The sequence below is a fragment of the Podarcis erhardii genome, assembly GCF_964252035.2.
Source record: "Podarcis erhardii genome assembly, chromosome: 14".
In the NCBI taxonomy this organism is placed as follows: Eukaryota; Metazoa; Chordata; class Lepidosauria; order Squamata; family Lacertidae; genus Podarcis; species Podarcis erhardii.
Window position 1 is genome coordinate 14,515,504 of NC_138503.1, and position 24,861 is coordinate 14,540,364.

Sequence of the window (24,861 nt, forward strand, 5' to 3'; positions counted from 1 at the left end):
CAACTAGCAGTTACCAACTTCACTTTCTGTTGTTGTCGTTTAGTCATGTCCAACTCTTCATCCCATCGCGGGGATTCGAACCGCTGACATTTTGATCGGCAAGTCCTAGGCTCTGTGGTTTAACCCACAGCGCCACCCACATCCCTATAGTCTCATCTGTAGTATACATTTAAAGAAGTATCATGCCACTTTAAACATTCATGGCTTCCCCCAAAGACTCCTGGGAGCTGTTGATTGTTCAGGGTGCTGAGAGCTGTGATGAGACCCTTATCCTCCTCATAGAGCTGCAATTCCCAGAGATCCCTCAGAAGAGAGATTGACTGGTAAACCAGTCTTGAGAATTGTAGCTCTGTGAGGGCAGAACAAATGCAATCTAACAGTCATTCCATGTCCCAAGCTATGGGTTCTTCCTGTGACAAAAGCCTCCCCCCAGAGACAGGGTTTCCCCACCTTTATGATTTAGGCTGATCTAGGCTCTTCTGGGGACGCGGGTGGCACTGTGGGTTAAACCACAGAGCCTAGGACATGCCGATCAGAAGGTCGGTGGTTCGAATCCCTGCAACGGGGTGAGCTCTTCTTGCTCGGTCCCTGCTCCTGCCAACCTAGCAGTTCGAAAGCACGTCAAAGTGCAAGTAGATAAGTAGGCACCGCTCCGGCGGGAAGGTAAACGGCATTTCCGTGTGCTGTTCTGGTTCGCCAGAAGCGGCTTAGTCATGCTGGCCACATGACTCGGAAGCTGTACGCTGGCTCCCTCGGCCAATAAAGCAAGATGAGCGCCACAACCCCAATGTCGGCCACGACTAGACCTAATGGTCAGGGAACTCTTTACCTTTACCTAGGCTCTTCTGAGCATGCTGACTGTCCTTCTGGCACTAAAGTCAGAGAGGCTGCAAAGATATGTAGTGGGGCTGAGGCTGGAATTGTACTGATTAATCTGAAATGGTAGCCCTGGTCCTTCACTATTGAAAAACTGGCCACAATTGAGAACTGTCCAAGTAGGATAAGGGTAAGAAGCAATGCCATATATGACACAGCTGAAACAGAAAATTCAGCCCTACAAAAAATAGCATTGGTAGAGAGAATATTGTGGATCCTCACCCTGCAATGTTGGCCATTGAACTTAAGGCATCATATCCTTGAGCGATAGTGACTCGAGGAACTTGGTCCATTGCCAAGACGGTGGCTTTGCGCTGAGCAAGTTTATCCAGCAGATCTGGGTTCTGAGCCGGATAGATGAAGCTGACAAGTGTCGCCTTCTCCTTCAGTAGGGCTGTCTCATGCACTCCCAATGCTTCGTTAAAGACTGGAGCTCTGACCTGAAAGAAAAGAAATGCTTTGTTTAATCCAAAATATATATTTCCATGTACCTAAATTAAACACCCTCCAGAACACCTTCTCCAACATGGTGTCTGTTATGTATTCAGTGGTCTGTGTTTGTCTGAACTTGAGTCTGGACTAAGGATTCTGAGCCCCTGTGTTCTGATTCGATGCATGATATACAGTCACAGAGCATTTCAGGATTTGGGCCTCTGCCATTGGCCCTTAAACTCTGAGTTGTGATTCGCAGCTTGGAAGTATAGACAGCCAATCACTGTGGCCCTGGCCTTCAGAAATGTATATAAGCAGTTGCCTTGCCCCTGTTGTCCAATTCTGTTAGTTCAATAAAGGTTCGTGCTGTTTTCACTGTGTCTTGCCTCGTGGGAACCCACCTACACTTTGGGGTCTTCCAGATGTTTTGGGCTACAAGTTTCATGAGGCTCAGCCAACTCAGCTGTGCTGACTAGGATTGATGGGAGTCATAGTCCAATACATCAGGAGGGAACCAAGCTGGTGAAGGCTGACTTATAGAATGCCACCTCTTCAATCAAATCCCTCTCCCAAACTCATCTTTTCCATGAAGCCTGTAACCCTTTAGTTCCTATCCCATAACAACAGAAACAAATCATATTCACACCTTTCCACTTCTCTCCTTGTCTTCCCCTGTGCTGAAATGTAGATTGTAAGCTTCTTGGGCGAAGGCTATGTCTTTTTATACGATCTGAAGAGAAACCAGAGTATATGCTGGTCTTATGCTGGTCTGTGACCCAAATAAAGTTTGATGCTGATACTGATACAATGTCTTTTGGTTGACTTCTGCAAAGTGTTATGAAAATGTATTGCACAATGATGATGTTCAGTTGCAGTCCTACTGGACTTAACTCATCTCTGTTCAAGTTGAAACACTTTTGCAGTGTCCTGGTTTTCACTTTTTGAAATATGAAATATGGCAACCTTAGTGAAGGAGGATTACGGACATAGGTTATGACAATGGCTCCCAGCAAAAGTGCATTGATTGTAAATGTGAATTCAGTCAAAGATGATATTTTTATGTTTCCTTCTTTACTCTTATTATACCTGCATTCTACACCCCCTCCCTACATTGATGACTTATAGCAAGTAGCTTCAGAGCGTGTTAGTCCTCTAAACAGTGAGTAAACAAAGGGTGCCTTCTAGACTGTCACTGTTTTGAAGGAGAGTTTCAAGCGCATGATGGAAGTTTCTGTTTGTTCAATTACCGTTCAATTAAAGTGAATTAAAGCACACCCTAAAGTGAATTGTAGCACACCCTAGTGCCACAAATCCACTTTTTAAAAAAGGACTTGTTACAGCTAGTGACAGGGAAATTTCAGTGTAAGATGAAGAAGTTATTAATGGGAAGCCATAACCACACTATGAGCAAATTTGTATAACCACCCTGTAAACATATCAGAAAGAATGCTCAAGAAAGACTGGACATCTATAGAAGCTGTGATATATTGCTCAGGGGGGCAGGAGAAGAGAAGAGGAAAGCAAGTCTTCAACCACCAGTTATGTCTATGACTCATCCAGAAAGTATAGCCAGAGACAAATTAAAAAAAATCCACCTGGACAGAAATTTTACCCCTGAAGAAGAGGACGTGTCCTAGAAAAAGAGGACACATGGCAACCCTAGGACGCATTGAATAAGGTTGCCCAAGAGATATGGGTTTGGAGATGGATAGATGAAACTGCCATGTCATACTCTCACAAATGTAAGTCTATACATTTCACTAGCAAACTTGCCTTTAACACAAGATCAGATCCAAACACCGTTTTCAAGTCCCCAATTTTTGCTCCAGCATCTTTGTATAGATCATCGGAGAACTTCGCTTCTTCACCAGCTCCATGTTCCACTTGCACATTAAAGCCTTGCTTCACTAAAGCTTGGACACCAGCAGGAGAAAGAGCTACTCTCTTCTCGTTTTTGTATATTTCCTTGGGCACGCCAACAATAAGATCCTTGTAGCGAATTCCTGAATAAAACAAACATAGAAACACAACATACATAAAAGGAAAGTTAAAGAATCAACATTCTTTGACCACCAACAGAAGGACTGTTGTGCTAGTAGTGTAAGGGGCTGTTGTGTGCTAGTGAGAATAATGGTGGTGCAATAGGAAATTCAATGCAACAGCTGTACGAATGGAACCAAGATGCCCACAGGAAGCCCAAAAGCAGGACACAAACACTCTCCCATCCTGCAGTTTCAAGCAAACGGTATTCGGAAGCATACTATGACACCTCAGAGGTGAGGTACCCAAAAGAGAGTCGTAATGGAGGATCTCAGTGACCAGAGAAATAGCTGAGAAGATGGTAAATATCAGGGTCCTGAGTTGTTTATGGATTCAGAAGTTGAAACTAGCACTTTGTACTGAGCCAGAAGCTAACTAGAAGGCAATCCAGATGTTTCAAAATAGATATGACTACTTCATACAACAGTTAAACGATGGAATCCAGTACCACAATATGAAGTAGTGCCCACTCACGTAGATGTTCCTCCAATTCATGGAGGATAAGGCTATCAATGATTGCTGCTTACGATGGCTTTGTGTTTCTTCAAGTATCAGAAACACTAAGTCTCTGAATACCAGCTGTATGCAAGCACAAGTGAGAGAGTGCTATTGCAACCATGTTCTGCTTGTGGCCTTCATGTCAGCGCTGTCATGGCTTAAAATTTGCTGCTGTTTCTTTAATACAAAAGGAACTGAGTCAGTGGCCTACAATGAATCGGCAAAGCCTGCATGACTCTTGCAACCTTTCACCTACATATGTCTGTTCAGTGGTACCTCAGGTTAAGTACTTAATTTGTTCCGGTGATCCATTCTTAACCTGAAACTGTTCTTAACCTGAAGCACCACTTTAGCTAATGGGGCCCCCTGCTGCTGCCGCGCCGCTGGAGCACAATTTCTGTTCTCATCCTGAAGCAAAGTTCTTAACCCGAGGTACTATTTCTGGGTTAGCGGAGTCTGTAACCTGAAGCGTATGTAACCCGAGGTACCATTGTATATATAGAGTGGTCATTGACTTTGTGTGTGGTGGGTTGGTTGGATGGTAGAAAGCTGGTTGTGTTTGATATGTATAAAGCTGTCGGTCGCGGTTGGAGAAGACTATTTTAGGAATAAAAGCAGCATTCTGCAAAGTACTCTTTCTCAAGGACTCTTTTGTGCCAACTAGGGTCCAAGGACCAGGCAAAGGAGTCAAAGGAGGTCAGAACCTTTTCCTTTTCAAATACTGACAGGCATCTGGTTAGTCATTCAGAGAATGCTGGAATAGACAGGCCTTTGTTCTGATCCATCAGGTCACTTCTTATGTCCTCTACACAATTTCAAGGGGGGGGGGAAGTTGTGTTTAGTGAGAAGCAGCTGTCTGTCTTACTGTCGCTCTCATGCGCACAAGTGAAATGTTACAGTTTTTCCCAGACACAATCGTTCATCTTCTCATCTGTTCCAGATTTCTTACAGCATCTTTCCTTCCCGTGCCAGGAAAACAGTTTCAGGTGGGGACAATGTGGGTGGACAGACAAATTTGCAGAAAGCTAGGACACTGATGTTTGAAATAAAAGGAAAGCCGTGGTTCTAGGTTTATATTTACTGTAACAAGCCCCCCTCATTTCTCTGTTCTCTCTAGCGTACTAGGAAGAAAAAGCTAGAAAAATATCTTCCCCCTCCATTTCCTATTGCTTTCAGTAACTCTTTATTGTCCCAGTTATAGTGAAAAAACCAAGTGGATCTTTGCCTCTTCCTCCAAAGCTTTACTAATATTAAGTGGCCGACTCTGTAAGACCTCGCTCACAATTGAGAGCTCTTTACTCACACAAAACATTTCCACCAATTGCCCTCCATGGGGTTACATGCATATGGTGGGGTTGTGTGTGTTTGGTTAGTGACACAGAGCCACTGCCAAATGAGACATTCCGCCGCTGAAAGTTTTTGCAGTGCTCAGTTCCACAGCCAACCCACACAGTCACACGAACACTCTGGTGGATGCCAAAAGAATAACAAATTAAAGTTTAGTTTATAAAAGGCTTGGCTGGGATGCTGCTTACACAAGTTTCCATGCTGTTTACTCCGAGCGGGGAAAAGGTGTGGGAGAGGAGGCCACAAGGAATGACGAGACAACCTACAAGTCTAGGATTCAGACTCCTGAAGAGGGGGAGATTAAATAAATAGATAAAAAGACAGTGGTGTCAAGAAGAGTTTCCCCCACCCTCACCCCCTGGTTTGAGTTAACTGCAATTATTTGTAACGGTTGTCTGCAAAGAAGCGTTGGGAATTTCTTTGCAGACAACCACACCCAACCTTACCCTTCAACATTCCTCCAATGAAAACAGGGTTGTCCTGGTCTATTATTGTTGTTGTTATTGATGATGATGATGTTACCCCACCCATCTAATTAGGTTGCCCCAGACACTCTGAGCAGCTTCCAACTTACATAGAAATATAATAGAACATTAAATATTTTTAAAACTTCCCGATACAGGGCTGCCGGCAGATATCCTCAAAAAGTTGTATAGTTACTTATCAGGGGGTCGCATAACTCCATACCCTCCAACATTTCTCCAGTGAAAATAGGGATGTCCTAAGGGGAAGTGGGACATTCCGGGATCCTATCAGAAACTGGGACGGCTTCTGAAAATCCAGGACCGTCTCTGGAAAATATGGACACTTGGAGAGTCTGCCCGACATGCAGGTTGAAGATGGAAACATAACAGCAGGGGCAGGGTTTAAAGATTAAACACAGCAACAGCCTACCTTTTGAGTAACAAATAATTAATTAATAATAATAATAATAATAGCAGCAGCAGCAGCAGCAGCAACAATGTTATTTATTACTCACCAGTGTAAATGTAATTACAATCACAAGAATAGAGTGGGTCCTAAAAATATGGACCTCAAGTGTCAAAGGCCAAGATATGGAGGCTTTTCTTCAGCATACCACAAAAACTTTATTATGAAGGTGCCAGATGTGCCACTGTGGCGAGGGATTTCCACATTTAGAGGCTGCTATAGAGAATGTTCTCTCCTGGGCCACCCCAGGAATTACCACAAGGGTAAGATCTTAACACCTGAGAGAATCTGTAAAATATCTGGGGCTAAGTCATTTAGGGCTTAGTGTCAAAATTGTATATTGATACCAGTCACTATTAGCTAAATTGCAGGAAAACACAATAGGGAGTTTCAGATGCAAATTCATTCGCTAGCCGTAGCATGTTTAAGGATATTTTCAGACCCACTGAAGCTCACTTAAACCCTCAAGAAACATAGCTGTGAACAGCCATTACCAAAGGATGGTTTCCTTGCTAGTTCCCACCTTAGAATTATTTTTCATTATTTATTGAAAACATGCTCTTTGTCTATCAAGACCAAAGTAGGGTGCATAAATATAACAAACAGCCCCTACAGTCCAAAAAACACCATCCAGCCATAAAACACATAATAAAAATGCAGCAAAACAGAATTAAAGCAGTTAAGATAACAGGGCAAGCTGATGAAACAACAGCTTAAAAGTCTTTAAACACCAAGGTAAGCAGGTATGTTTGGATCTTGCATCAAAATGATAGCAATACCAGCACAGGTCATAAATCTAAGGGGAAGAGATTCTTCAAATGAGATGCCACTGTGGAGAAGTCTGTTTTGAGTGTCCCCCTTCTTATGGAATGCTTTCCTCAGCGGGGTTCACTTGGCGCCATCTTCATCTATTTTTAGGTGCCTGGCAAAAATTTTCTTTTTTTTACTTGGGCCTTTAATTTGAAGGGTTTTAAATACTAGTAGCCTCTTTTGGTGGGGCAGGATCTGTAAGACCTATTTTTTATTTGTATAGATGAGGGCTTTAAAAAAAAAAGTTTTTTACTGGTTTTGTATTGAGATTTAGTGTGTACATTGTGTTTGTATGTCGCTTTGGGTCATTTTCACAAAGAAAGCAACCAAATGATAATAAGAAGAATCGGGGCTTTTTTAAACAGCTGGAACTCATCAGAACTCAGTTCCAGCACATCTGGAACTCAGTTCCGCAATTGGTGGGTGATAATAATAATAATAATAATAATAATAATAATAATAATAATAATAATAATAATTTATTATTTATACGCCGCCCATCTGGCTGGGCTTCCCCAGCCACTCTGGGCGGCTTCCACCAAATATTAAAATACACTAATGCATCAAACATTAAAAACTTCCCTAAACAGGGTTGCCTTCAGATGTCTTCGAAAAGTCAGATAGTTGTTTATTTCCTTGACATCTGATGGGGAGGGCGTTCCACAGAGTGGGCGCCACTACCGAGAAGGCCCTCTCCCTGGTTCCCTGTAACCTCACTTCTTGAAGTGAGGGAACTGCCAGAAGGCCCTCGGCGCTGGACATCAGTGTCCGGGTAGAACGATGGGGGTGGAGACACTCCTTCAGAAATCCTGGACTGAGGCCATTTAGGGCTTTAAAGGTCTTTCTAAGAGAACATTGCCTTTCTAACAATGGAGGCATTCATGGTGAGTTCCAGCACCTCTTTTTCTAGAAAAATAGCACTGATGATGATGTTGGCAGCTCTGTAAGGTATAAACTATAGTTCTCAGGAATATTTAGGGGAAGCAATATGCTTTAAATGCATGATGCGCATTAAGCCCTAGTAAAAAATCAACTCTCAGAGCTTTGGCATATCAACCTCTGCTCTATCACCTCCCCTTACCAACCTGTTTATATTCTTACAACTTTCTCCTTTCTCTGTATAATTACGATGTCAGTGTGACATTTGGGGCAACATTTCCCGCAAGTCTGAAATCAGTTAGTGTATACATAGTGTTGTCCAATATTTCTCCACTACAAAGCCATCACTGCACATTTCCAAACCCTCTTCTTAGTCATTAAACTCTTGTTTTAAATTGACTTTTGCTTTGCTTACTTTATCTCATTGGGAAATCATGTTCTGGAACGTGCTAAAATAAAGCTAAACTACTGTTCTTGTAAGCATAAACTAAAGAACATTTCGTATGCCATTGTTTCTTTATGGTTATCTTTATCCGATTGTAGCAAGTAAATTGCAGAATGAAGCTGAAAGCCAAAGGAAAGGCTATGGTTAAAGCTCTGCACTCTCTATATATTTGAAGCACATGGCTTCACCCAAAGAATCCTGGGATCCTGTATACAATAAAAAACCAAATAGAAACATTAAAATCGGAAATAATCAACTAACTTTCACAGATATATTTTTTCTTAATTTCTGGCACGAGCTTCATGGTATAGAAGGCGTTCAGCAGGCATGTCTCCCACCTCTGCTGCAACCAGCTCCCCTCTCCCCTGGTCTTCCAGGACCAGGAGAGGTATGAAGCCAAAGGAGCAAAGACAGGCACACTGGCATAGTCTCAGATTGATTGGGAAGGGCTTGGGAGAGACTTAGGCAGCTGTGGGCAGGCAGGGACCTTTAGCCTCCACAACTGCCTCACAGGTGTAAGACCTACCCAGGAGAGATGCTGGACTCAGTAGGCCTGGCACTCATGAGTAGACTTTGTTTCTTCTAATAAAGAGCTAACTTCCCCTCATCGTCGTTTAGTTGTTTAGTCGTGCCTGACTCTTCGTGACCCCCTGGACCAGAGCACGCCAGGCACTCCTGCCTTCCACTGCCTCTTGCAGTTTGGTCAAACTCATGCTGGTAGCTTCAAGAACACTATCCAACCATCTCGTCCTCTGTCGTCCCCTTCTCCTTGTGCCCTCAATCTTTCCCAACATCAGGGTCTTTTCCAGGGAGTCTTCTCTTCTCATGAGGTGGCCAAAGTATTGGAGCCTCAGCTTCATGATCTGTCCTTCCAGTGAGCACTCAGGGCTGATTTCCTTCAGAATGGATAGGTTTGATCTTCTTGCAGTCCATGGGACTCTCAAGAGTCTCCTCCACCATCATTCAAAAGCATCAATTCTTTGGCGATCAGCCTTCTTTATGGTCCAACTCTCACTTCCATACATCACTACTGGGAAAACCATAGCTTTTACTATACGGACCTTTGTTGGCAAGGTGATGTCTCTGCTTTTTAAGATGCTGTTTAGGTTTGTCATTGCTTTTCTCCCAAGAAGCAGGCATATTTTAATTTCGTGGCTACTGTCACCAACTTCCCTTACTCCGTGTGATTTATTGCTGGCTGGCTCCTAACAGACCCCTTCATTCTTTCATTACCATAACCCCACTTGAATGAAGTTATGCTTAATAAGCTTTGTGGCCAAGCAGGACTTTGAACCTGGGTCTAAGTCCGACATCTCCAGCACACAGGCCCTCTGGTGTGAAAAACAAGCAAATAGAGTGCAGTCCTAAACTGGACCTGGGAGACCCCCTACAATGAAGAAAGGAATCCTTAAAACACTACCTTGATAACATTATTTTGTTTCACTTTCCCTAGAAGCAAACTGATTTCTTTTGAGACGCAAATATAATTTGAAAAATCTGCAGGCACGCCCTTGGTCCGACCTTGAAAGGTAATGGCTTCCAGCACTTGACACAAGATATGTAAACTGGATGCTAATAAGAAACAGAGAAGAGTGACTATAAAAAAGCATTAATCTCTGTAGCAGGGCTACAGGTGAAGAACAATCACTGGACCTTAAAGAAAGGCTCCTTGCAATATTATACAAGCTACCTGAATTGGCAGACAAGCAACTGCGGATTTCTGGCCAAGTGTAGGATAATAATAATGATTTTTTATTTTTTTTTTAAAGTCATAAGCAAAAACCACAGCAAACAAAGTTGCGAGGGGGAATTTGGATTTAGTATGCATTTAAAAACTTTCTGATGCAATATGCAAACCCAAACATAACTATCCTTCAAAAGTCGCACTTCTGCGGATTTAGTGATGCATTTCTTCAGGTAAGCATGTTTACAAAAATGCATATTTTAGGGGAAAGTATGCATAAAAATGAAGGTATTGGTGAAAACAGTTTGACAAATACATTCTACAGTGGTACCTCTGGTTAAGTACTTAATTCGTTCCGGAGGTCCGTACTTAACCTGAAACTGTTCTTAACCTGAAGCACCACTTTAGCTAATGGAGCCTCCTGCTGCCGCTGCACTGCCGGAGCACGATTTCTGTTCTCATCCTGAAGCAAAGTTCTTAACCTGAAGCATTATTTCTGGGTTAGCGGAGTCTGTAACCTGAAGCGTATGTAACCTGAAGCATATGTAACCTGAGGTACCACTGTATTAGGGGAAATTGCTTGCAAAAATGTTTACATTAAGGTTTTTTTTAAAAAAATATGTTTCTCAAATCACTGCAAAATGTGGAGAATTGAATTTAAGATGGGGAAAACCGTAAATGACAGATCTTTCCATCCCTGGCATGAGGGAGGAATGAACTGTGAGGCTGAGCTACATCAACTGGCCAAAGACTTGGACCTCTCTGTATGCAATAAGTGCAAAATGTCGTGAGATTTTTGGCTAAGGATAACTTCAGGAAAAGGAAAGCCATTCTTCAAGCCGTTAGTGGATGGTACTGAACTGTATGCAGTATAGGAAATGCAAAGTGACATGATCCAAAATAATATTGGCGTTACTATCAATGCTATTGATCTAATTGTGCTGGAAGGCCAGGATGTTGCAAAATTTTCATGTTACAGAGACCCTTTTATCAAACCGACTTACCTTCCAACATTTCACAGAGACATTCGTTTTTTTAAAGACGAGCAAGTACTTAGCTCTAAAGCTTGCAAAATATACACCTGAAAGTACGTAAGCAAGGTCTGCTGAAATCTCAGAAGTCAGAATAGGGGCAGATGAACAATGACTGGAAGAAGAGATTTCGATGCCCTGAAAACTGGAATAAGTGATGCACAGTGGCGTAGCGTGGGTTGTCAGCACCCGGGGCAAGGCAAATAATTTGCGCCCCGTAACCCGTGGATTTGCGCCCCCTAACCCGTGGATTTGCCCTAACCCCAGATGTTGCGCCCGGTGCGGCCGGCCCCCCCTGCACCCCCCACGCTACGCCACTGGTGATGCAAACTGGGAAAAAATGCATAGTAAATAATGCACACTCAAAAGAGAAATCATGCAAATTTGCCTAATTTTACACTCTTCTAATTTCAGCTCTTCTTGGATGTTTAAGGTTTTTTTAAAAATAAAAAAATCCTAGCGAATACACAGCTTTCACCATAAGAAACAAATATGCCTACTTTACTACACATCCTGCCCCACACTGAACAGATGAGAGGCCCTCTCTTCCTTCTATAGAAAAAAACACCATTCACATGAGGTTGGTGGATCAGTTGGCAGCAGAACACTCAGAGCACGGCTTTTCAGTAAACCTTATGAATTCTTCCTTTGATGTAAACCTTGGCAATGACTCTCGTCTATGTTTCATTGCACATCATACCATCTGAACAAGATCCAGGGCTGATAACCTGTACAATGTCCAGAGGCGGCTGACTGCTGGCTTCTTTCCTTGCCGATTCAGTTTTATAATGCTAAAAGCAGGGCTTTTTTTTTCATCTGGAACTTGCTGGAACTCAGTTCCGGCACCTCTCTGGTAGCCGCTGTTGTCATTATAAGAGAACAAGGGAGGTTAGTCCCGGCACCTCTTTTTCTAGAAAAATAGTGATTATACCCCAAGTTTTTTGTAACATATCTATTATTTATTTATAAAACTGCTAAGTAACTTTAAATATACAGTGGAATCTTGGTTGTCTGACACTTTGGAAGCCGAACAATTCGGAACCCAAACGCTGACAATCTGGAAGTGAATGCTTCTGTTTTTGAAATGATTTTCAGAAGTCAAACAGCTTCCATGGCACGTTTTTACATTTTCACCGTTCACTTTGCTGACAGCTCTTTTATTCTCGGTTTTCGAACATTTGTGAAGTCGAACGGACTTGCAGAATAGATTATGTTCGAAAACCGAGGTTCCACTGTATCTATTCCATTGATACCAATTATACTGTTTCGGTGAGAATATGGTTCAAAAGCTCATTCAATGTAAAGGGCTACAGATAATCGGCAGATTTTGAACACATAACAGTTTTACAGATAGCAACTCTCTAATATCCAGTCAACAATGCCCTAACATTGTTTAGAAGCTACCGGAAAGGGCAGGGGTTCACTGCCAACACTGCCAACACTGCCAACAGTGCTTCAGTGACTCTAGTATAAAAAATGAAAACATGGTTGAGCTCTCTGGATTCAGAAATATTGTGGGAGAATTTTGCTGTTCAGTACTATGGACTTATCTAGATTAGAGTACTATGGACTTATCTAGATTAGAGAGGTAAGAATGCATTCGTTTCCATTCTACATTGCACACATCATGTGCAACACTGTTTCTGTTCTGCTACAGCTGGGATTCTGCCAAAAACTACATTATTCATTTTGCTCTGCGCTGTGGTGAAATTACAATGCCACTGTGTTATTCTATCCCATTAACTTAAATGCAAAGGAAACACAATGCAAACTGCAGAGAAGCATAATGACCGCTCCCCGCATAAAACGGGGGGCGCCCTTTGCGTGGATGCGCGCAGCCCCTGAATCTGGAGCGGCTCCATCAGCATAGGCTTTGCCTTCCCTCAGGTGGGATACCTGGAGGTCTCCGCCTACCCCAGTCAGTTGTCCTATCCCATCTGGGGGAAGCGTTGCCAAGGAGATCAAGCCAGGTAGGGGAGGGATTACCTGCCCACACAATAGAGGGAGGATCTTACCTGGGAATCCTCACTTGGCTCCAGAGCTTCTCCCACCCTACCCACCCTCAGTTAATGTCTTATTTTGCAGGTTAACTTTTCTTCACAGGTTTTGCAGGTTAACTTTTCTTCACAGGTATGCGGGCGCTGCTACATTAAGGTCGCTGTTAAAGGGCCGGAAAGGAATTTCCCTGCATTGGCAGGTTTCGCCTTTCCCGTAGCAAAATGTCACAACATTGGCGGTATCAGGCCTTGGGCGGAATCCTTTTATCCATCTTCCTCTTTGCGGCGGCGATACCAGGGTTCCCCGTTAAAGGGGTTTCTGAAGGGAGGCTTTGACCGTACACCGAAAGGTCGTCATTGCTCTCCCCTGCGGCGGCGGCGTAACGGGGGCGGCTATCTCTGCTTGAACATATGTTCTCCAGAGCCGGCCCATCCCCCACACAAACACTGGATAACCCTGATGCTCCCTAGGTCCCCGGCTGGGGACTAGGGAGGGAGAATGCCCAATGCCTGAGCCAAGGTCTACCCACATTTGAAATTTACTAAAGTTGTGGCCAATTTAATCCCATAGCACGTTGTCTTGAGTCGTTATTTCACATGACGGGGGGGGGGCCGCTCGGGATCTGGGGACTCCGCCTGTCCACGCAATCAATTACATATTGTTTGCGGACTGAAAGCAACAATAGGGAATACAAATTATATTCGCTGGAATGATTTCCATTCTCAACATGGGGCGAATAAGTGAACATTGGCAATTTCTGCTCCCATTTCTGTTTTCCTCAGAATTCCCTGACATCCCTAATGCACACATTGTTGGACTACAACTCCCATCATTCCTGACCATGCTGCTTGGGACTGATGAGTCCAGCAACATCTGGAGAGTCCTCCCAGGATACAGAATGAGGGATACATACTGGTAATAAAAAAACGCTTAAATTTAATATTGGCACTCAGAAAGCAGGTTAGTCTTATAAATAGTGCAACTGTCATAATCTATTAATCACTATTGACCATTGAACTCCATGAAGACTTTCCCCCCTCATTTCTAAAGGATGAGAGTTCCATTCTTAGCCATTAATCAATATCCTCCCTGTCAGAAACCAAATGCCTTATCTGCCATTGCAGAACTGTTTTCATCTGTTTTCTTTCTTTAATTATGACTACCAAGCAAGTAACCACGACCAATAACACAACTTAGGAAGCTATTTGAAGAATGTGGAGTTCAGAAACTAACCTGATGATTATGTTGCAAAGAAACCCAACTCAGATTACACTGGAGAACTGTTAAATGTCATGTGTCTTTGAACAAAGTTTGGCTGAATCACGGAGTAATGTTACTGAAACCCTGATGACTGAGATGTATGTTCTATCCTACATTCCCCAATAAATAATAGGGGGGAAATGCCAGTTGCCTCTCTAATAGCACAGCATGTAATGCAGCTCTTTTTGAACTTTTAAGACCCAGGACCTGCCTTCAACATGCATTTGAGGATCCATTTCTTGCTTTTTAAACCATATTTTTTTGTGGAGTAGTAGTGCTGGTGTTGTGACCCACCATAGATCAGGCCGCAACCCAGCAGTCAGTCCTGACCTGCCTGCCGAAGACCAATTATTTAATGCATGTTTTGTTTGTGAGGTACAACACAGTGGCTTTGTGTTCTGGGCTTTAGGCCCCAGTTCCACCTTGTTTCTTGAGGAAGTTGCTTGCAAACAGCAGCCATTTCATAACTAGCCATGGCCCCATGACGGCCATTTTGTGTTGGTGCTACAAAAGTTTTCAGATTTCCAAATGAGCCCCCAAAGGTTAGCAACTCATACTTTATCCAGTCCTCAAAGGATCCATTATATCATCCCCTTCTGAATTTTTCAGACATCTCCTTCAGGTTAAAGGCAGTCCTTTCACAAGATAGTACAGACTTGACCTATTTGCCTAGGAAATATTGCTTGTGGTTGGCATTTTGTAGAGGCCATGTTCCCCTCCCAGAGGGAGACCCGAAAAACATGGAGGATGAAAGCTGAAGCTGGATTAAACCCCAGCTGGGCAAATGGACTGAGGTTGTTTCATCTGTGTCAGTTTCAAACTCCTTGAGGAGAGAAGAGACAACCAGGCTTAAAGATTGTAGGGGATAGTGGAGGCTAGCACCTTAGGGCTAATGGGTAAAGGACCCCTGGACAGCTAAGTCCAGTCAAAGGTGACTATGGTGTTGCGGCACTCATCTCGCTTTTCAGGCCAAGGGAGCCGGCATTGGTCCACGGACAGCTTTCTGAGTCATGTGGCCAGCAGGACTAAACAGCTTCTGGCGCAACGGAACACCATGACAGAAGCAGGGACACAGGTGGTGCTCTGGTCTAAACCACTGAGCCTCTTGGGCTTGCTGATCAGAAGGTCAGCGGTTTGAATCCCCACAACGGAGTGAGCTCCCATTGCTCTGTCCCAGCTCCTGCCAACCTAGCAGTTCGAAAGCACGCCAGTGCAAGTAGATAAATAGGAACCGCTGTGTGACGGAAGCCAGAGCGCACGGAAACGCCGTTTGCCTATGTCAACTTTTGTGCCTTCCATGTTCCCCAGGCACTCTGGGGCTGCTTCCAGGAAAATATGAAAAATAATAAAATGTCAGGTGTTAAAAACTTTCCTGAACAGGGCTGCCTTCCGATGTTTTCTAAAAGTTGTGTAATTCTTTATCTCCTTGACATCTGGTGGGAGGGGGCTCCACAGGGCAGGTGCCACTGCCAAGAAGGCCCTCTGCCTGGTTCCCTGTAATTTTACTTCTTGCAGTGAGGGAACCACCAGAAGTCCCTCAGAAGTGGACCTCAGTGTCTGGGCTAAAACCCACTGTTGAATGTCAAATGTTATATTAGGCCCTCAAGTGAAGAATTTTCCAATGCTTTTCATGGTCCCTGTCAATGGACTGTGTGATGCTATCAGTTTTGGAAATATGGCAATATTTTTCATTATAGATGCCATCGAAGGAAGAAGAAAAAGAGGCTTTCGTTTTCATATTATCAGTATGAGAAAAGTGTTTTTGGCCACTCAAGGACACACTGTACCTTTTGCCGACTGGTCACTCCACAAAGTAGGGAAAGTTTTGAAAGAGCGTTGTCCAGTTGATGGCTGGAACGTCCTTGTGTTTAATGCCAGCAGGAAGGGCAATGAAGAGTTGCTAGCACATCGCACCAAGCCTGCCATCTTGGCAGTTCCAGAGACAAAGCACTCTGCACTTGATGTTGGTCCAGTTGCCCTGCAGGTATACAAGTTTTTAATTACCTTGCACTTAGTTCATGCTATCCCTCAGTGAGGCAGAACCGCAAAGTCGCAAATGCTTGAAAGTCATTCTGGAAATATGTGTATCTGTGAAATTATCAGCTGCTAAACCAGATTTTTTTATTCTAAAAGCAGAGGCTACAGACATGTTGGCAAGCCCAGGAACCTGACATATAATCAACTTACCTCAAATGTCTACTAGGCTGGGAAAAGATACCCAGGAGTTTCCTACAGCAATTTGCCTGAAAGGGGCAATTAATGCAAAACTACAAGCTAGCAAGTTTCATAGACTCTTCCAGGCCATAGATGCAGCCTGAATTGAGAGATATTCCTAATTACAAACAAATTGGGCACATGGATTACAGTTAAACAGGCCATGATTTAAATTGTAAAGGTCAGCAAAGTTATTGGATTTTCTTTAGGCTAGCAAAATGTGGAAACTCTTACAGAATAAAACCCTAGTATACAAAAGGAATTATCCAATCATACCAAACAAGAGTTTTGTGGCTTATTCTTTCCACTCTTTGCCTGTGCTTTGGACAAATGTCTTAATTCTCAAGCAGATACATGAGTGAAATGAACCCGTGAGTTCCCGTGAAGAGAAATTATTTTTAATAGAAACTTAAACTGTACCGATGTCACAGAAACAGATTACACACAGAGACACATGTTCATCCTCTGCACAATGACATTTCTACAGAGGCCATTTTCAGCTGCTGTGAAGAACCTCCATTTTATTTCTCAGGATCTGTCAGGGGGGAAGACACACGCCAGGTGTAGGCCTTTACAACAGAAACGTGTGATTCAAAGAGGTCAGCAAACTTTGCTGAAGAACAGTTGAGCTGGGCAAGAAGCCAGATCTGACAAACTGAAGATCATGCTAGCCTTACATAAATTTTAGAGGAGTTTGTTTTGCTTCAGGTCAAAATGAAAATAAATTGTTGAAATGCCCACTCTGAAGCTCCCTTGCTCCTGTCCTTAATCTTAGATCCAAATTGATTTAGACACGAGATGCATGAACTTAATTATTGCATGTTCCACAAGGCTCATTCAGGTTGTGTGGCAAGATGCTCTTCTGGCTAAATGTCTGGAGATTAGGGGTTGGGTTGGCTTTGAGTACAGAATTTAGCAATCTCTGAGTGCTTTTTTTTGGGCGGGGGGAAGCACACCAGAAACATTTTCTCATAGTGTTTTCTGCGAGACCCTGCACATTGTGCAAAGGGTTTTTAAACTCATGTTTGTGTCACAGCTGACTCATAGGAAGCTTCGGAAGGAGACAAAAACAAGGAATTGTGCTCAGGAGTCAAAGGACCAGACTGAAACTCATCTAGTAATGTAATAGAGGGGGAATGTGGGGAAGCACAGTTTTCAGAACAGGAGCAATGACATCAGACTAACTGACAAAAGCCACATCCACAGCATGCATTTAAGGTGCTGATAAGCCACTTTAAACAGTCATGGCTTGCCCTAAAGAATTATGGGAGTTGTAGTTTGTTAAGGGTGCTGAAAGTTGTTAGGAGACACCCCCACCCTATACCCCTCACAGAGCTACAATTTTCAGAGTTCCCTGTGAAGGTAAAGGTAAAGGTAAGTTCAGTCAAAAGGGACTATGGGGTTAAAACTGCTTCTGGCGCAAAGGAACACCGTGACAGAAACCAGAGCGCATGGAAAAACCCTTTACCTTCTCACTGCAGTGGTACCTATTTATCTACTTGTGCTGGTGTGCTTTCAAGAGCCAGTGTGGTATAGTGGTTAAAAGCAGTGGACTCGTAATCTGGTGAACCGGGTTCGATTCCCTGCTCCTCCACATGAAGCTGCTGGGTGACCTTGGGCCAGTCTCTCAGCCCCACTCACCTCACAGAGTGTTTATTGTGGGGGAGGAAGGGAAAGGAGAATGTTAGCCGCTTTGAGACTCCTTCAGGTAGCGATAAAGCGGGATATCAAATCCAAACTCTTCTTCAAACTGCTAGGTTGGCAGGAGCTGGGACAGAGCAACAGGAACTCATTCCATTGTGGGGATTCAAACTGCCAACCTTCGATCAGCAAGCCCAACAGGCTCAGTGGTTTAGACCACTGCGTCACCCATGTCCCTCCCTATGAAGAGGGATTGATTGTTAAACCACTCTGGGAATTGTAGCTCCATGAGGGGAGGGAGGAAAGTGATACCCAGATCAGGACCATATTGGAGACAGGGTTCCAAACTATATCTCACTCACACAGGCAACTTGCCAATTTTTTAATTTTTTTTTTAAAAAAACGGCAGGTATAGGCACAGATACAAATATTATGTATCACCTAGTTTGACAAGTCATAACACAAAAAATACAGGTGGCTTACAAGCAAGTTGTATGTGATAATCGTACAATTGTCCACACCTTATATACAGAGAGAGAATGTGGCCATGGATCTTTTAAGCACCTGAGAAGTATAGAGTAATGTTGCCAAGGTGCCTGAAATTCTGCATTGGGAAAGGTTGAATTCTAAAATAGCTGCAAATAAATTTCCTAATTCCTATTAAATTACTACCATACACGTAACCCTAGGGAATTCAATGGGATTTACTCCCAGGTAAGGAGTATAAGATTGCAAGCTCAGATTCTTTCTGTTAATTATGAGGAACACCAAAAAACTAGGCTCACCTCTCACTAGAAATCCCATTCAGCTGGGTTTTGAAACTTCAAGAGCATTGCCCATTAATGTTCACAACAATAAGGGGTAGGAACTTGCTTTTTCCATAAGAAAGAAAGATGAAATTTCCAGGATGCTGAGCGCACCACACACAAACCTACTGAGAGATTGTCTTTCTGCAAGGCACTTCATTGCAAATACCTGCATATTTCAGAGGTGAGCCTTTTCCTGGCATTACAATCAGGTCCCCAAGTCAAATTAAGCCCGGGTTTCACCTGTAAGGGCAAGAAGGTTTTCTCCTCTTCAATTTCCCCTAGGTAAGAGATTTAGTTCAAAGCTGCTTTAGCTTTCCTCCAAAGTGGGGAAGGGATGTTGTGCTGTGTACTCTGAATGAGACATCTCTCATTCCCCACTTTGGCCTTCGTCTTCCCCCTCTGCTGTGGCCTGCCAGCCTCCTGACCGCAAGGGCAGTGGGAATGAGCCAAGGGAGAAAATTCCTCTGTCTGTACGCTTAAGCCAAGGGGTTTCGGGACTGTTAGAGGGACAGCTAAGGTGCATGGCACACAGGCTGAAGAAAAGCTAGCGAGAGACTAACCTGAAATTATTGGTGTCCTTAGGAGCTCGCTCTGTGCTTGTCCCCCATGGCACACAAAAGGGCAGCCCCGGGGGACTGACTGACTAGTGACCTTGCTTGCTGAGGAAGGGAGGGCATCTGTGTGGTCTATAAATAGGGGCCATGTGACACCAAAGGCACATTCCACTTGGCACTGACGGCATGGAGACTCTCAGAGCAACACACACCAGGAGCATTCTGGAAGGCTGCCCACAGGACTTGTATTTCCAAGTCTCCTTGTCACGACCGGGAAGTACAATCTGGGCAAAGTGGGCAGAGCACATGCAGTCAGTGCAGCAGGTCCCAGGTTCAATCCCCGGCATCTCCTGATTCCTGCTTTGCAAGGAGTTGGACTAGATGTAATAATAATAATTTAATAATAATAATTTATTATTTATACCCTGCCCATCTGGCTGAGTTTCCATAGCTGCTCTGGGCGGCTTCCAATCAAGTGTTAAAAACAATACAGCATTAAATATTAAAAACTTCCCTAAACAGGGCTGCCTTCAGATGTCTTTTAAAGAGAAGATAGCTGCTTATTTCCTTCACATCTGAAGGGAGGGCGTTCCACAGGGTGGGCGCCACTACCGAGAAGGCCCTCTGCCTGGTTCCCTGTAACCTCACTTCTCGCAATGAGGGAACCGCCAGAAGGCCCTCGGAGCTGGACCTGTGTCCGGGCTGAACGATGGGGGTGGAGACGCTCCTTCAGGTATACTGGGCTGAGGCCGTTTAGGGCTTTAAAGGTCAGCACCAACACTTTGAATTGTGCTTGGCAACGTACTGGGAGCCAATGCAGATCTCTCAGGACCGGTGTTATGTGGTCTCGGCAGCCACTCCCAGTCACCAGTCTAGCTGCCGCATTCTAGATTAATTGCAGTTTCCGGGTCACCTTCAAAGGCAGCCTCACACCTTGCAGTAGTCCAAGTGGGAGATAACTAGAGCATGCACCACTCTGGCAAGACAGTCCGCAGGCAGGTTGGGTCTCAGCCTGCGTACCAGATGGAGCTGGTAGACAGCCACCCTGGACCCAGAATTGACCTGTGCCTCCATGGACAGCTGTGAGTCCAAAATGACTCCCAGGCTGCGCACCTGGTCCTTCAGGGGCACAGTTACCCCATTCAGGACCAGTTGAGTCCCCCACACCTGCCCGCTCCCTGTCCCCCCAAAACAGTACTTCTGTCTTGTCAGGATTCAACCTCAATCTGTTAGCCGCCATCCATCCTCCAACTGCCTCCAGGCACTTGCGGTCCCTTCCAGCTCTACAATTCTATGATTTTATGATTCTATGAAACCCTGGAGAGCTGCTGCCAGCCAGTGCCAATATTGTTGTGGTAGATGGGCCAATGGTCTCACTCAAGAACACAGGGTGGTGCCTTGTGCTGTGTCTCTATTTTATTTATATTCTTATAAAATTATTATTATTTTTCACTGCAGTGTCATAAAAAATATCAAAGCGGTTTACAATGCAATTAAAAAATAGTATTTCCTATGTACTGGTCTCGCCACAACACCAATTCTTGCTTAAAATCTCCTGCATCTCTTGATCCCTTATTGCAAACAAACCCCTTTCCTGGTGTTTGGAGAAAGAGGAGGATGAACTCTGGCCACCAAAGGAAATTGAAAGGCTGACCTTTGTGGGTAAAAGACAAATACCAGATTTTTTTATTACGTCTTCTTACATTCTGCCAAAGGGCTTGCTTGCAGGCTTTGCCAAGGACAAATGAATAATCCATTTACTACAACCGCATCCTGAATATAACGCTGTACAAACTCATGGTAGAAATATAATTTTATTTTTATGTGCTTCGAGGATGGAATTTTACAAGATGATTAACTTTATTCTAAAATAACAAGTGGATGAAACCAACATTGTTTGTGTATTAAAAGAACATCTGTAACACACTTAGCAAGACTAGACTTTTCCTTATGGTGATTAATGCTCAGATCAAGTATTTCCTATAACAATTGGCCACAGAAATATTAGTACAAGCAGCCTGAAGGAGGTAGATGGGGATGCCTGTATAATTCTCTTTATTGCAAGGTTTTTCAGTTTAGCCTTCTTTATTTCATAGTAGCTAAAGCAAACAAGCAGTAGATAAATTTGGATGCAAAAATGTTAGCTAAAACCTTGTTATGAACACAAACCTTTTATGCAGATATGCCTTCATAAATACAAAAGATCCATAATCCCTTTACTAAATGGAAATTACAAGTTCGGGGACTCTCCTCTGGCAGAAGTGGTTTGAGGGTAGTGTTTGGCCGCTGGTGAATTTTCAAGGTAATTTTATTTTCAAAGTAAACTGATGTAGAAATGTGGAGAATTAAAAATTGCTTCACAATGGATCCATACATTTGCGTGGACAGGCGGAGTCCCCCCAACCCCAGGCGACCCCCGAGTGGAATAATGACTCAAGACAACGTGCTATGGGATTAAAATAGGCCACAACTTTATTAAGTTTCGGATGTAGGAAGACCTTGGCTCAGGCATTGGGCTTTTATCCTTCCCAGTCCCCAGCCAGGGATCTGGGGGACATCAGGGTTATGCAGAATGTGTGGGGATTGGGCTGGCTCTGGAGAATGTCTGTTCAAGCAGAGAGCCCGCCCCCCGTCTCGCGTTGGAAGGGAGAGCAATGACAATCCCTCGGCATATGGCCAATGCCTCCCCTCAAGACCCCTTTAAAGGGAAACCTTGGGATCACCACCGCAAGGGGGGCATGGGTCACCGCTTCACGCCCCCCCCCCCATTTAGACTAAAGGATTCCGCCCAAGGCCTGAAACCGCCAAAGTTGTGACGTTTTGCTACAGGAAAGGCAAACCTGTCAATGCTGGAGAATTCCTTTCCGGCCCTACCATGACGTAGCAGCGCCCGCATACCAGTGGAGAAGAGGTTAACCTGCAAAAGAAGACTTAACTGAGGGAGGTCAGAGTGGGAGAAGCTCTGGATGGAGCCGACTGCTGCTTTGCATGTAAGATTCACCTTCTGTTGTGTGGGCAGGGCAGTCCCTCCCCTTACCTGGCCTATTCCCTGGCAACGCCTACCCAGGCAGGACTGGGCGATTGGCTGAGGTAGGTGGAGACATCCAGGTATCCAGCCTGGGGAGGGCGGAGCCAGCCTGTACTACCAGGAGCTGCATGGGATCTGGGGGGCTGCGCGCGACCACGCAAACGCACCCCCCCATTTGATGTGGGGAGCAGTCATTATATTTACATAAGAGACTATAATAAAATATAGCGATCAAAATGCATCTTAACATGGTGAAACCTTTCCAGGTACATTCAAAACATCAGTGAACAAAAGGCTAAAGTACAAAAAACATTTGCGGTGCTCTTCTGGAAGTTGTGGTTATTTTGTCTCTGGGATGTTCAGCAATGCAATTATTGGTTGGCTTTCCTTGCATCGTGGGATTTAATTGCATAAGTAGTAACACGCTGTACCGGCAGCCTGCATAGAGTGTCCTCAACAGGTTTCAACCTGGCAACTTGCATCCTTTTAACTCGCCTTGATGAGTTGACTGTGAAGTTGTTTATGAATCTCGCCCAGGTTCCAGCTGAACACTTTCACAACATTTATTCCGTAATGTAACATAGATGCTAGCCCAGGGGTCAGCAAACTTTTTCAGCAGGGGGCCGGTCCACTGTCTCTCGGACCTTGTGAGGGGCCGGACTATATTTTGAAAAAATATATGAACCAATTCCTATGCCCCACAAATAACCCAGAGATGCATTTTAAATAAAAGCACATATTCTACTCATGTAAAAACACCAGACAGTGGGGTCTCTCCCAGCCCTACATAGAGATGTCTGGATGGAAGCTGGGACTTATCCCAATGCAGAACAGATGCTCTACCACTGAGCTACGACTCTTCCCCAAGAAGAGAGAATCATACAATCAAGTTGGAAGGGACCCTGAGGATCATCTAGTCCAACCCCCTGCAATGCAGGAATATGCCGCAGTCCCATATGGGGATCGAACCTGCAACCTTGGTATTATCAGCACCATGCTCTAGCCAACTGTGCTATCCAGTGAAACACGCCTTGCTTGGCTTGTTAAATGAATCTTTAACAACTCTCGGCTTTCCCAAACTACAGAGATGGTGCACACTCAAAACCATTAATATAATTGTACACAGAAGAAGAGTTTGACCTAATAATAATAATAATAATAATAATAATAATAATAATAATAATAATTTATTATTTGTACCCCGCCCATCTGGCTGGGTTTCCCCAGCCACTCTGGGCGGCTTCCAACAAAGATTAAAGATACATCAAAATGTCACACATTAAAAACTTCCCTGAATAGGACTGCCTCCAATTTCATGACATTGGAAGGACAAACATAATGCACGAAACAAATCAGTTACAAACATGCACTGTAGGAATTCCCCTAGGGAGGGAAGAAACATAACTAAAACAACACAATAAATACAAACGGAATATAAAAAAAGAAATTCATATGGAGGAAGGCTATCAAAAGGCTTGGCGAAATAAAAAGAAATATGTGGGGTTGCCTGGCTCTGAAAAGGCCACAAGGTTGGTGCCAGGCAAATCCTTCTGGGGAGAGTGTTCCACAAATGAGGTGCCACCACTGAGAAGGTCATGGTCTCAGTCACCACCTGTGTGTCTTAGCTGGCAGTAGCAGCTGGAGGAGGGTCTCCAAAGGGTCTTCAGATGGGCTGATATGGAGGCAACTGAGCCTTCAAGTTCTTCAGGACCAAGCCACATAGGGCTTTTAAGGTAAGCTTGGGCAGTTCAAATTGTTCCCTGATCAGTCTTTCAGGAGTTATTTATCTGGCAAGATTATTTGCACGTCTTTAAATATGGAAAACAGAAGTGCTAGAGCCTAAAGTTTAGCCAGACTTCAAAGGTCCAGGAGAATCTTTGGATATAATCTACATGGGATAAGATCACAAATGCTTCAGTTAATTTCAACTCCCCGTTGGCAGATAAATAGCATCCTCCTGTCTTCTTGATGTTTGAATTTAGAGAGGGGCTTAGCACCAATCCGTATAGAATGGCAAACTAGGCAGGGATGACTGGCTGTTTGATAATCTTCGGAAGTTAAAATGGAAAATGGTCCTCTTAGAAGTTTTGAAATGGAGTAAAAATCCCCATAAAGGAGCTTGGGAGAAAAAACATTGTCAGGAAGCTTGTGAAAGATGTCCACACAACATAATCTTGTGAAAGTGCCAGTTATGTTGTTTTAAGTGATAACTAGTAAACTTAGAAAATATAAGCACAGACGCCTAACAAGCTGGCAAAAATGTATAGGACAAGTATAAACACCTGCTGGAAACGTAGTATAAACACCGACAACTGGGAAACACTGGCATGCGAGCGCTCCAATTGTCATAGGCTTTGAAGATGCTCGAACTCAGGAAGAAAGGGA

The 24,861-nt window shown here is 43.9% G+C and overlaps 1 protein-coding gene across 1 annotated transcript in view; it reads right to left on the minus strand.

The window, feature by feature from the left end:
* LOC309328647 (NAD(P) transhydrogenase, mitochondrial-like) overlaps window positions 1–19,581 on the minus strand; it is a 77,842-nt gene extending 58,261 nt beyond the window's left edge. The window contains exons 1-4 of the mRNA XM_081838811.1: window positions 19,455–19,581; window positions 16,018–16,208; window positions 3,082–3,311; window positions 1,099–1,316 (exon numbers count right to left, since the gene is read on the minus strand). Coding sequence (XP_081694937.1) covers window positions 1,099–1,316; window positions 3,082–3,311; window positions 16,018–16,156 — 587 coding nt within the window. The 5' untranslated portion in view covers window positions 16,157–16,208; window positions 19,455–19,581. The remainder of the gene's footprint in view (window positions 1–1,098; window positions 1,317–3,081; window positions 3,312–16,017; window positions 16,209–19,454) is intronic.
* Between the last annotated feature and the right edge of the window lie 5,280 nt (window positions 19,582–24,861).